The 13,166-nt window shown below is 35.2% G+C and overlaps 3 protein-coding genes and 1 non-coding gene across 4 annotated transcripts; 1 reads left to right on the top strand and 3 right to left on the bottom strand.

Moving 5' to 3' along the window:
- Positions 1–788: 788 nt before the first annotated feature.
- On the bottom strand, positions 789–10,431 carry LOC135803521 (probable cytochrome P450 12a5, mitochondrial). Its single transcript, XM_065317166.1, has 11 exons — positions 10,168–10,431; positions 9,159–9,365; positions 8,541–8,942; positions 8,318–8,483; positions 8,008–8,256; positions 7,729–7,941; positions 4,584–7,668; positions 4,428–4,465; positions 1,290–1,388; positions 1,072–1,216; positions 789–1,003 (listed from the first exon to the last, which is right to left on the bottom strand). The coding sequence occupies exons 1-7, from the start codon at positions 10,359–10,361 to the stop codon at positions 7,552–7,554; spliced, it is 1,548 nt and encodes a 515-aa protein (XP_065173238.1). The 5' UTR covers positions 10,362–10,431; the 3' UTR covers positions 789–1,003; positions 1,072–1,216; positions 1,290–1,388; positions 4,428–4,465; positions 4,584–7,551.
- TRNAL-CAG (transfer RNA leucine (anticodon CAG)) lies at positions 5,671–5,754 on the bottom strand. The gene has a single exon. It is a non-coding gene; the product is annotated as a tRNA-Leu (tRNA).
- On the top strand, positions 6,289–7,518 carry LOC135803525 (very long chain fatty acid elongase 7-like). The gene is made up of 5 exons (XM_065317173.1): positions 6,289–6,412; positions 6,470–6,660; positions 6,719–6,850; positions 6,901–7,134; positions 7,192–7,518. Exons 1-5 carry the CDS (start codon positions 6,352–6,354, stop codon positions 7,420–7,422), a joined length of 849 nt encoding a protein of 282 aa, XP_065173245.1. The 5' UTR covers positions 6,289–6,351; the 3' UTR covers positions 7,423–7,518.
- Positions 10,432–10,512: 81 nt separating the features above from the next.
- Positions 10,513–13,010, bottom strand: LOC135803520 (dynein axonemal intermediate chain 4-like). The gene is made up of 3 exons (XM_065317165.1): positions 11,892–13,010; positions 11,483–11,833; positions 10,513–11,420 (listed from the first exon to the last, which is right to left on the bottom strand). The coding sequence occupies exons 1-3, from the start codon at positions 13,000–13,002 to the stop codon at positions 10,612–10,614; spliced, it is 2,271 nt and encodes a 756-aa protein (XP_065173237.1). The 5' UTR covers positions 13,003–13,010; the 3' UTR covers positions 10,513–10,611.
- Between the last annotated feature and the right edge of the window lie 156 nt (positions 13,011–13,166).

Below are 13,166 nucleotides of genomic sequence, written 5' to 3'. Positions count from 1 at the left end.
GAAAAATTCTAATTTTTACTTTTCAACATTCTTAATTAAAAGATTAAATCGTAATTATCTCGACAACTAAATGGGCTAGAAAAAAAAGAACTTCATATTCATGATCCTTGAAAAATTCTCAACAAGATGGTATCCTTATTGAAAAATGATGAAAATGGCACAAAAAATATTTAAAGAAAAGATTTTATTAAAAAAATGGCAAAAGATTTCTCTTTTTTATGTTGAAAATTAAAAGTTGGAATTTTTGAATTCAGTTTTCGAATTCTGATAAGCAATTTAATTCTACATCAATTGTTTTGGTTTTTTTTTTGCTAGCATTAACTGCTTAGGCCCTATTTGTAATTTTATAGAAAAAATTGAATATGTACCGAAACAAACTGAAATAATATATATAATAATTAGGCGGGAACTGTCTATGTCCACTTTCTGCGTTCCTAATACTGCAGACTGATGAGCAGCAACATTTCAGCAAATTTATCGACAAATTTTGTCGAGAAATCCATTGAAATTGGTAACAAAATTCTTTTGAATATTAGGATCGCAGAAAGTTGAGGAGGCTGAATCTCCAGCAATCTTGAATAGCGGCGTAGTTTTAGTTACTCGTGGATAGATGACACTAGTGATACCGTTTTTAAATTAATATTGATACAATATAAAATTGATTTTGAACTATTTCTCATATCTAGCAGTGGCATTTCCATTAAAGTTTAAGGATTTTATGGATTAATTAAAGGAGTAACGATGTTGCGAGCTATGTTCTCCGTTTGGAACAAATAAAACAATAAAAATTTATAGTTAAAAGTATAAAACAACAATTTTATTCAAACATGTAGAATATACACCCATCAGTAACTCAATTTCTCAATATATACATGTAATTATACAATTTTTAACATAATAAACAAAAATGATAGCAATAACAGCTTCGAAATGTTGTAAATTCATTCAATCGAATTTGGAATCATCATCAACACCGGCAATCCAATCTTCAATTTCTTGGACACTATAAACCAGAAAGAATAACAGAATAGTAAAATATAAAATATCATGAATTGACAAACTATAACATACGTTCTGGGAACTTTAGTCCAGTTGCAACATCCATTTTCAGTAATCAAAATATCATCCTCAATACGCACTCCACCAGTGCTACGAAACCACTCCAGCCGGTCATTATTGATAAACCTAGCCATCTCAGAATTAGCCAATGCTTCATCTAACAATTGGAAAATATTTATGTAAATAAAGTATACATATACATATACATAAATTAAATTAATTATTCTTACAAGATCCATAAAGACTCCCAATTAGGGCACCGTACGAAGGTAGCGCCTGTACTGACTCCCATTCAAGGCACCGTACGAAGATGGTGGTAGTAGTAACTCCTAGAATCAAACCTATATTAGTCGTAATGATCAAATTTAAAGCTGCGTAATAAAACTACAATTCCTAACGCAACGAATACTATGGCGCAAAACACAACTTTCAATATAACTCGCGTTACGGAATTTTCTTGCAATAAATTCCTATACAGGGGTGTACAGAATTAAATTACGCATCTATGAAAGTTTATTCAAACTAATTACAAGACCGCGTTCGCGAGTTATAGCAAAAAAACCACAATTTCTAACGCAACGAATACTATGGCGCAAAACACAACTTTCAATATAACTCGCGTTACGGAATTTTCTTGCAATAAATTCCTATACAGGGGGGTACAGAATTAAATTCCGCATCTAGGAAAAGTCGAAGTCGAGCAATCAACGCCGCGAGAGTTTATGATAAGACAGCAAGAGATGCGCACAGTCGGCGCGTCGACGGCCGGCGACCTTGTGTGCGAATTGCAATAAACACGATACCTGCGAATTAATCTAAACTAGAATATGCGGCACACGCGGCAAATGGTTACGGCATGAGAGGATGACAACGACAAACAAAGAAAATCCTCACATTTTTCTCAATTTTCTCATAAACCAAACGCAATAGAAAGAAACAGATTGAATATTCTTAATCTATGGAAAATTTTCTACAAGATATCTAAAAACCAAAAAATAGTTTATAAGGGAAGATGGGTAAGAAGGGGTACTACATCATTTTTTTCGAGGATTTTCTACTACACGAGGCTAGAGGTAGAAGTGATTCCCATTCAGGGCACCGTACGAGGGCAGCGGTAGAAGTAACTCCCATTAGGAAAAAATAGGCAAGGGGGGTGCGGTATCATGTTTTTTCAGAATTAAAGAAATATTTTTTAAACTAAAAGCGTTAGCGACCGGCCAATCAAAGATTAGATCAAAGATGCCCATTTTATTCAATCACGAATATCTCGTAAACTAAAAGAGATAATTAAGATCTGATCGCAGCGTCTTAATCTACGGACTATTTTCTATCATATAAGATAGTTAAAACGGAAATCTGAGAGATGAAATTTTAATTCTTAAGAAAAATTGCCAAGGGGGTGCTTGATAATTTTTTTCGACGATTTTTAAAAATTCATATCTCTTAAACTAAACGTGTTAACAACCAACGAATTGCTGATTATGAAAGATTGGAAAATTCCCTATCAGATAAAAATATAAAATAATTATATTTCCTACAGTAAAAGGTCGAAAAACGCGACTAAAAGTGCTAAAAAGTGACATTTTGCAATTTTTGCCCATTTTATTCAATCGCGAATATCTCGTAAACTAAAAGAGATAATTAAGATCTGATCGCAGCGTCTTAATCTACGGACTATTTTCTATCATATAAGATAGTTAAAACGGAATTGTGAGAGATGAAATTTTAATTCTTAAGAAAAAATTGCCAAGGGGGGGTGCTTGATACTTTTTTTCGACGTTTTTTGATAATTAATATCTTTTAAACTAAAAGCGATAGCAACCAACGGATTGCAGCATATGAAAGATTGGAAAATTCTCTATCAGATAAAAATATAAAATAATTATATTTCCAAGAGTAAAAGGTCGAAAAACGCAACTAAAAGTGCTAAAAAGTGACATTTTGCAATTTTTGCCCATTTTATTCAATCGCGAATATCTCGTAAACTAAAAGAGATAATTAAGATCTGATCGAAGCGTCTTAATCTACGGACTATTTTCTATCATATAAGATAGTTAAAACGGAAATCTGAGAGATGAAATTTTAATTCTTAAGAAAAAATTGCCAAGGGGGGGGGGGGTGCTTGATACTTTTTTTCGACGATTTTTAAAAATTCATATCTCTTAAACTAAACGTGATAACAACCAACGAATTGCTGATTATGAAAGACTGGAAGATTCTCTATCAGATAAAAATATAAAATAATTATATATCCTGCAGTAAAAGGTCGAAAAACGCGACTAAAAGTGCTAAAAAGTGACATTTTACAATTTTTGCCCATTTTATTCAATCGCGAATATCTCCTAAACTAAAAGAGATAATTAAGATCTGATCGAAGCGTCTTAATCTACGGACTATTTTCTATCATATAAGATAGTTAAAACGGAAATCTGAGAGATGCAATTCTAATTCTTAAGAAAAAATTGCCAAGGGGGGGTGCTTGATACTTTTTTTGACGATTTTTGATAATTAATATCTCTTCAACTAAAAGCGATAGCAATCAACGGATTGCAGCATATGAAAGATTGGGAAATTCTCTATCAGACCAAAATATAAAATAATTTTAATAAGTTTATAATAAGAAAGCAAGAGGTGCGCAAATTTGGCGCGTCGACGGCCGGCGACCTTATGCGCGAATTGCAATAAACAAGATACCTGCGTATTAATCTAAACTAGAATATGCGGCACAAGCGGCAAACGGTTACGGCATGAGTGGATGACAACGACAAACAAAGGAAATCTTAACATTTTTTTCGATTTTCTCAGAAACTAAACGCGATAGAAAGAAAAAGATTGAATATTCTTAATCTATGGAAAATTTTCTACAAGATACCTAAAAACCCAAAAATAATTAATAAGGAAAAATGGGCAACGTTCCCCTCTTAAATCTTTTTTTTTTTTTTGAGATTCTTTTACCGTACGAGGCTAGCGGTAGAAGTGACTCCCATTAGGAAAAAATAGGCAAGGGGGTGCGGTATTATGTTTTTTGAGGATTTAAGAAATATTTTTTAAACTAAAAGCGCTAGCGACCGGCCAATCAAAGATTATGAAAGTTTGGAAAATGGCCAAGAAAATACTAAAAATACGGGGTGTAAAGGTTTTGAAATCGTGTCTAATAGAGCAAAAAAGTGTACATATTCATTTGTTGACAGTATTTTTCGGTTGTGAATATCTGGTAAACTAAAATAGATACAGAAAGGCAGATTGAAACGCGACTATCTTGTGTCTGTGCAACGTGCGGTGGTACATGAAATAAAAAAGCTACTTAAAAACTACTAATGTGCGACGCAGAAATTAAAACAAAAAGTATAATTGAATTATAAACTTACCAATGCAGAACTCATCCGACTCCAAGGCACCGCTAATACTGTAAATAAGAAAGAAAACATAAGTTAAAACAAAAATATTTCATATTATTTAGTAATATTATATTCACACAGCGGAGAAAAAAAAACATATGAGCTGTATGGTTAAAAGTTACTTACACCAACTCGATGGGTCATCCTAATGATGTATAAATCAATATTTTTAATTGATTCACCTAACAACTGTTGTGAGTTACAATATACACTTTCCGCGCGATCACAAACCGGCCGGACGCCGATAAACGCGCAAATAGTAAATAATATTACTATAGTGATTACAATTAAATAGTCGAGTGATGATTAAATATAATACAAACAATACGAGTCGCGTAGAATACGCCTCGATCAACCTGAAACCGGCACGAAACTGACCGCAAACTGCGCAAGCAACGACGCGACAGTTAAGATAAGAAATCAAGAGGTGCGTGAAGCCGGCGCGTCGATGGCACCTTGAGCGCGAATTGCATTTGGCACGAAACCTGCAATCAAAACAAAAATATGATGCAGCAAGATGAGGCGTGAGGGGATGGCTTCGACGACACAAGGCAATGCGATAAGAAAGTGTGAATTGTGTTCAAAATAAACACAATTCTCGTGCCGAATTCTCACGCTTGCCGATAAAAAAGAAATAAACAATACAAGTTTATTTTACAATTTTTAGGTCATGCTATTTCTATCTATAAATGATACAGTAGTTTCGATATTTACATTAGTTAAAGTAATAAAAAATTAAAATTCGATTTGAGTAATTCTGATTTCTTATGCTGACAGATTGCCAAATTTTACATTAAATAATTAAGTGATATTTAATTTGAAAATGCATCGTTTCTTGTTTACCAGGTAACACATTAGTCCGTAATCATTTGCTGATAATAAAAATGTATTTGAATTAATATAAAATTGTTAGTTATATTCATGAAAGAATTGAAGAATATTTGCATAAATTTACGATGCTAATATAATAAACAGCAACGGTGTGTTTTGATTTCACAAAATAAAGATTCGATACCTGCAGGTAAACAAACTTATCTCTTGCGCGAAATCGCGAGATCGCACACGGACACGGTGTGCACTCACTACCACCAACAAGCAATATTTAATGCAAAGCCGTATATTGTAGCGCCATCTAACCGAGTATCTAGAGTTTATTACAAATACAACACTTACTTAGATTTGTATTCCAAAAAGAAAGAATAAAAGAGTTATTTGTCAGAAGTGGGATTCGAACCCACGCCCACAGAAGTGGACTGCGACCTGAACGCAGCGCCTTAGACCACTCGGCCATCCTGACGGTGTATATAAGAAAATTTATTAATAAAATTTTCAAATATTAATTAAATAAATATATTGTATCTTATTTTGAAAGAATATACGTACTAGAGATAGCAGTCCGGTGTCATCTGAAGTAATTAATCTAATCAGGATAAATTTTATTTTGATAAATTTGCACAATCAAATTGCGCAACAATTCCATCCGTTTAAACATTTAAATGCTTTCTTTTGTACTGAATCAATATCCGACCTAAATTGCTAGTAAACACGTGTTTGCGCCATGAGGTTGCCACTTGCATATAATTAATTAATAGAATAGCCGACAATGAATATGCACGCGACAATTTCGGGTGTTTGACCTTTAAAAAGTTTGCGCCGTCATGGCGCGCGCCACCGCCATCACAAACTGTGTCACAGCGTACTATTGTTTTACAAGCGCGCGCGGAATCATTCTAACACACGATAAGCATCGCGAAAAGCACTGGAAACAAAAGAACAATAAAGGAAAACACAATCGAAATACATATTAATATTAACCGACGCATTGCCGGCGTCTCTCATTTGCGTGTCGAACGCGAGAGCAATCGGTCACGAAAGTGACCTACGAAAATCCAAGATGGCGCTGCTTCTTACAACTTTGTACCGGATGTACGACTATACCATGACTGAGCTTCCAGGTAATCAGTTAAAAACTCAAAAAAAAAACATAAAAAATAAGATTTACATTGTTTCAGATCCAAGAGTGCAACATTTGTTATTTTTAAACAACGTATGTTGGCCACTAGGCATAATTGGAGGTTATGTGTACTTTGCGTTGTACTGGGGACCAAAATGGATGAAAAATAAGAAAGCATTTCCGATTGAACGACTCATGGATTTGTATAATGCTATACAAGTTGTCTACTGTGTTTATATCGTCGTTTTTGTAACAAAAAACTTGGTTTTCTTTTATTTACATTTTAGTAAATTTATTTATGTTGCAGGGAGGCAGACTTGTATATAATTATGACTGGCGATGTGCGCCTGTGGATTATTCCATGAACCCCGAAGCAGTTGAAGTTGCCTATCTCACGTGGAGCTATTTCATTATAAAAATCGTTGATTTAATTGATACTGTACGTTTAAACACACTTTTAACCTCAATGTACATCATATATATTTTTAGGTGTTTTTCATTATGAGAAAAAAAGAACAACATGTTTCTTTTCTACACGTGTATCATCACGGTGGCATGGTTGCCATTTCATGGACAGCCGCAAAGTTTCTACCCGGCGGCCATGTTGTCTACGTCGGAATCATCAATTGCTTCGTGCACGCTGTTATGTACAGCTATTATTTAGTTTCCACCCATTACAAATCAAATCTCTGGTTTAAAAAGCACATCACACAATTACAACTAGTAATTATTAATTTTAATACCGTTAGATATACATAACCTAATTTTTAATCTTTTTAGGCACAATTTGCAACATTCACTTTACTTTATGGTCAGTTATTCTTTAGAAAGAACTGCGATTTTCCATGGTTTACACAATGCGTGTTTATCCCGCAGAATATTTTCATGACTGTATTATTTGCTGATTTTTACTACAAAACTTATATCAAGAAGAAAAAGATTATTCCGAATGGCAACACTAATGGTTTACCACACAGTGAAATGTCTGCTAAAGAGATAAAATCATCTTAGCATGAGTTTATAATTAAGTTATTAAATTTATTGTAAAATATTGTATGAAATGAAAAATATTAATTTTTTTACTTAGTACAGTCCCAAATAATCACAGATTTTTGCATGTCATTCAAAAATTTAATGTGTTTACTTATCTGTCAAGGGCGTTAATTGTATTTTGAGTGGATCTTTAACTCCATACAGTAATTCAGCACCGAATGTCATCGGTGCGTGATTCCAACTGATGTCGAATTTTTTCACCATCTAAAAATAATACAATTAACTTACTTCTTCAAATACCATGATGATAATTGGGTTGCCTACCTTAGCAATAAAAACCTCTATCTCCAGATTAGCCAACCGTTTTCCGATACAACTGCGTGGTCCAAAACCAAACGGCATACTAACAAACGGATTAGTCGATTTTAATTCAGATGCAGGATCACCACGCATCCATCTTTCAGGTTTAAACTGGTGTGCGTTCTTGTAATGCTGCTCACTGAGCGAGAGATACAAGTGCGGCACTATTACGGCTTTCTGTTGCATGTAAATTAATAAACACGTTTTTTTTTTTTTTTTTTTAAATAAAACTTGTTTACTTACACCTTCAGGAATGTTGTACCCGCCGAGCGTTACATCCTTGGTCATCACACGTAGATTGGCCGATGTAACAGGTGCAATCCGCATGGTTTCTTTAACAACAGCGCGTAAATACTGCAGTTGTTCAAGGCTTTCCTTCGTGACAAAGTCCGAAGAACCCGGAAGAGCCTTGGTTACTTCTTCGCGTAGCTTGTGTTGTACGTCTTTGTTTGCAGCGAGGAAATACAAGATGGCGGCTGATACTTTTCCAGTCTAAAGATTTAAAATAAAATCATTAATATTTTTATGAATATTGAAAGAATAAAAGACTTACTGTATCAATTCCAGCCGCCAACATGTCCAAAGTCATCACAACTGATAAAATTTTACCTTTTGTGCGTAATTTTTCAAATGCACTTTTATCTGTTTCACTTTTAAGTGCATAATTTGGATCGTTTTCAACTTTACGAGTGGCTTCTTCAATTAATTCCAATACTTTACTATTTTTTAAATAAAAGCAATAAATTATTCAATTTATTTTGTTATTATGTTCTTACTTAGTGAAAAAATCCTGATATTTAACAAACCGCTGCCATATTGGTAGATTAAACTTTCTACAAAATGGCGCTAGCGGCGAGTAATCCAACGTGTGCGTCATTCGAAAAATATCCAACATGTACATCGCCATATTGTGTGATTCCTCCGTTGGATTCCTATCTATACATCCTAATCGTGTATCCAATGCAATAATACCAATCGATTCCAAAGCCCATTTGTGAATTTCATCCAAGTAATCCGTTGGCATTTCACGCACGGGACTTGCATGCATGAACTCTGTTGTGCGCTCGATAAAATCATCAGCGACATCGTTGATTGAGGTTATGTACTGCTGAGCTGTTCGCGGTTGCATTAAAATTGGATTCACTTTTGATCGAAAATCAGCCCAAGGTTCATCGTTACTAGATACATATAAACAACATAGATAACGTTTTTTTAAATTCTCCGACATGAAAACAAAACATAAAAGTTCAATTTGTTATTATCTTGTTTTTGATTGGCAATTTATATAACTGCAATAGAATTATGATTAAACATTATAAAATAACAAACCTCTTCAACTTTTATTTTATTTCCTTGTTTTTGTTTAATTTATTTATTGATTTTTTTTTGTTTACCTAGTGAGGAGCCCTTCAATGTCACCGAAAACTTCCTTTCGCATCACATTCCTGTAATACCCAATTGAATGAAAACCTTGTCTGCGCGGCCAGGATCCTTCATTCCTAAACATCATCTCGATATCTTTGACGTCAAAAATCATCACTGCATCGCCAACTCCTACTAAATTTCTTAAAGCACAGACATCTCCATAAGTCTTATGCATGCTGCAACCCAACATACATATAAATATAAATAAATTATATCCCTACTAATATTATAAATGCGAAAGTCCTGATGTTTGTTACACTTTCACGCAAAAACTACTTATCCGATCATCATGAAAATTTGTACACATATTCTTAGTGGTCCCCGAATGGTTACAGGCTACTTTTTATTTAATAAAAAATTATTGTTAAAATAAAATAAAGAAATAGTTTATCCAATAATACCTCTGCATCTGGCTATTTGACTACTTTAACGCCATCTAACATTCCAGCAATGAAGCTCAAACCTAAGTACTATAGTACCATCACACTGTATTATCACACTGTATTACCGACAGCTACGTCAACATCAAATCCAATTGACTACACTATGGAGACTGTACACTATACTTCCATAGACTATACTTTCAGCCATTTTAAACTTCCCGCCATTCTACTTCATTGTTACTTCTTCTGTGACTACAGACGCGCACGGAAGCAACTTCATTATTTTAGATATTCGCGGGCGAAGCCAAGGGTTAAAACTAGTTACTAGATAAATAATGAACAATTTATACATTAATTTGTTTTGAGGTTAGAGATTAGAGGTTAGAATTAAAAATTGACATTTTAAAACGTTTTGAGCAATTTTTCATCAATTTTGTAGGTTATGTACAGTGTATGATGGGTTGCCTATACGGGGAAAAGATAAAACAATGAACAATGACTGAGTACACCTACACATAACCTCAATCTAGATATTCGCGAACAAAGCCGCGGGTTAAAGCTAGTTTATTTAATAATATTATGTGTGTCAACTTACTATGCACCCAATTCCACCTGATCCTGATATTTTACAGCTAACCATGTTGATCCAATCACAGGAAACGACGTCGGTCCAGGAATGTCATTAAAAGCTTTGATTTGCGTTTGATTTTTAGTCTCAGCGATGGCAACTGTGGCTTTCGTGCGTGTTGCAACTAAACGCACCGTGCGATGCAAGCCGAGAAGCGACATCGTGCCAACTGAATCTCAACTCAAGGCAAACTCAATAATATTCAACTTCCTGGTGTACAAGTGCAGCAGTAGTCACAATTTGTACGAGTAAGTAGGAGTGGAAATAGCGAACAGGTTCGATTACGCACGATAGGAACAAGGTCAATGCTAATCTATGTTAGGCAACCTTTTATTCTAAACAGGTGAAAATAAAAATTAAAACTGAAATAAAAATAGTTAAAAATCGAAAATTCTGACTTAAATAGAAAAATTATTTAATTTCTGTAGATCCAGGTGGATAACTCAACCCATCCAACTTATCAATACTATTCAACAAATCCGGGCGTGTAATCAATGCGCGTTTGATCGACTGCGTCAACAAATTCTCTTGAAAATACGCCGCAAACGGCATATCCTCCAATGAAAACACATGCACATTCCCATCAATATCCGCAACCAATAGACACCTCCCATCATGCGTAAACTGAATCAACGTATTTCGTGATTTGGTTGGTGACATTGTTGCACTCTGCGAATCATACGTCTTGCGTTGCAGATCCCAGATGAATATTTCATTACCCGAAATACTCGCGATGATAGTCGAATGTGACGGACTCCAAGCCACGCCCTGTACACCCAGCCATCTTTTTTTGATCTCAAACAAAGGCTCGGCGATTCCATCCGCCCATAAACGAATCGCCCAATCATCACCGCAGGTCAGGAATAATTTATTACAAAAAGGAGAAAACTCCATTGAATACATAGGACCATCATGTGCGAGAAAAAGCTCAAGATGTTGATGGAAGTAATTTTTTGAGCATTTATGCACGTTACCTTCACTAGTGCAAATGTAGTATATTCTGGGATCTATCGGATGACTTGTGTAGACCAATGCGGGGGATACTCTTGAATGTGAGACTTTTTTCGATGTGCATTTACGCAGGGTTTCGATTCCTTTGAGTTTACCTTCAGCGGATGTAATACGCATCATATGATGACTACTCATGAGGATACTCTGTCGACTGAGGCGGAGCTTAGCAATGCGGCCATTTTGACATGTGGCAACGAGGAATTCTTGACCTTCAAAAACAACAGAGGTCAATTTAAATTTAAATTAATTCATGTAGGTAAATTAAACTTACCTCTGTAGTAATCAACATCTGTATACCAATTGAGTTGCCATATTGGTTCGTAAAGCTGACTACTAGCTTTACAATTCACTCCAATGATACTAACCTCTCGTCGACTGACATCTATGACCTTGACAGTACCATCGTAAAAACCAATCGCTAACATATTGTGATACTGATTGCTAAAGTTCAAAGATGTCACTGGTGTACTGAAGTGATACTGTCGTTCAGGCTGTACAGGATTTTTTATATTCCAAAGAAGAACTAATCCTGTCACATCTTCATCATAGTAGAAACGACCATATCCAACTGCGATTATATCATGATTCACTTTGTTTATGCACATAGCTGACACACAACGATCTAAAAACATTTTAAAATTAATTTCTAATAAAAAAGATAAAATTTTAGGTTATGTTACCTTTTGTATCACCATTGGCAAACGTCCATAAAAAATTTAACCTATAATTGTATTCAATTCCCTCGCGAAAAGGACTTGGATCACTCAATCCACGAAATCTCTTCTGTTGCTCATTAAACACATTATTAGCGAGGATTCTCTGCATGATACAAACCGAATCCATGTATCTTTCATTCTTTGACAGTTTAATCATTTCAATATCGTCTTTGGTTAATGCGGTGTCTTTCTCGATAGATGTCAGGCTGAGACTTGTATTCGCCGGTACATAATCATTGTAATATGTATCATACAACTCCCATAATGATACGAATGAATGATCATTGTTGCTTTTCACACGCGGCGCTTCTGTAAACTTGGTTTTATTCAACACAGACACCGTTTGGATGATTGCATTGACCATTTTTCGATTTTTTCCGCGTCCTTCAGTAAGATATTCGTATGTTTTGTTGTCTTCTTCGGCCAATTCACCTTCCGGAGTGTCTTTCTCCACTGTGGACGATGGTAAATCCAATAAAATCTCAGTTTCTGTTTCTTGGATGACCAGAGAGACGAATTCCGGCATTGGGACACGCGGTGATTCAAATTCTTTTATTTCCGCAGGGAATTGCATATCGTCTATGTTTGGTGATGTAGTGCTGGTTGCATCCACGTATCCAGTGATGACTTCAGAGGCGGTCTCTTGCAGGGTGCTCACGCCTCCGAAAGTAATAAAAGCAGATGTTGTTCTGCCTACATGAGTGTAGGATGAATTGGCGAAGACTTTACTGGCTTGGATCATGGTTCGGTTGAGTGTTGCGATTGTTCCGGAGAATTGCACGTCGGACTCTGCGATTTTGCGTTCTTTGGCTGCTTTGAAGCAGGCGGTGGGTATTGTACGCGGTGTGACATTTTCGCCGTTGAAGTAAACTTGGACACGATTTACACGACGTGAGAGACGGAATTGTGTTCCGGATTTACGCAGGGCTTTCTTTTGTGGTGCAGGGGGGAATTTTTCTGGCGATCGTGATGACATTTTGTATGAAGTAAAGGAAGTAAAGGGAAATGAAATTGTTTTTGGTGCGTAACCAGTGTAAACAGAGTTGTAGTAGGCGTAGATTGTTATAGTAACCATGTTTGGTCAATAATGAAGGGCCTAGTACTTTAGTAACGAGTTTTATCAACGGTTTTGAGTAAAAATGTCAAATTTATGCTAAAAATGATAAAACGCTCAATTTTTTCTTGTTTTTCAAGTTTTTTCAGGAGATTTCTACGTTTTTAGGCAACCAATGCACCAAA

Source organism: Atheta coriaria, unplaced genomic scaffold (assembly GCF_025399875.1).
Source record: "Atheta coriaria isolate IRGN ID8LTWV9N9 unplaced genomic scaffold, Caltech_Dcor_3.1 hic_scaffold_3_pilon, whole genome shotgun sequence".
Lineage (NCBI taxonomy): Eukaryota > Metazoa > Arthropoda > Insecta > Coleoptera > Staphylinidae > Dalotia > Dalotia coriaria.
The sequence above is the reverse complement of the archived record's forward strand: the minus strand, read 5'-3'. Positions and strand labels throughout refer to the sequence as shown.

Coding starts and splice junctions, on each gene's coding strand:
- LOC135803525 (XM_065317173.1), top strand. CDS start 6,352: ATGGCGCTGCTTCTTACAACTTTGTACCGGATGTACGACTATACCATG. Junction 6,661..6,718: donor GTGTTTATATCGTCGTTTTT/GTAACAAAAAAC, acceptor TTTATGTTGCAG/GGAGGCAGACTTGTATATAA. Junction 6,851..6,900: donor TCGTTGATTTAATTGATACT/GTACGTTTAAAC, acceptor ATATATTTTTAG/GTGTTTTTCATTATGAGAAA.
- LOC135803521 (XM_065317166.1), bottom strand. CDS start 10,361: ATGTCGCTTCTCGGCTTGCATCGCACGGTGCGTTTAGTTGCAACACGC. Junction 9,366..10,167: donor CAGGTGGAATTGGGTGCATA/GTAAGTTGACAC, acceptor GTTGGGTTGCAG/CATGCATAAGACTTATGGAG. Junction 8,484..8,540: donor TATCAGGATTTTTTCACTAA/GTAAGAACATAA, acceptor TTTAAAAAATAG/TAAAGTATTGGAATTAATTG.
- LOC135803520 (XM_065317165.1), bottom strand. CDS start 13,002: ATGGTTACTATAACAATCTACGCCTACTACAACTCTGTTTACACTGGT. Junction 11,834..11,891: donor TGCCAATGGTGATACAAAAG/GTAACATAACCT, acceptor AAATGTTTTTAG/ATCGTTGTGTGTCAGCTATG. Junction 11,421..11,482: donor AGATGTTGATTACTACAGAG/GTAAGTTTAATT, acceptor TTGTTTTTGAAG/GTCAAGAATTCCTCGTTGCC.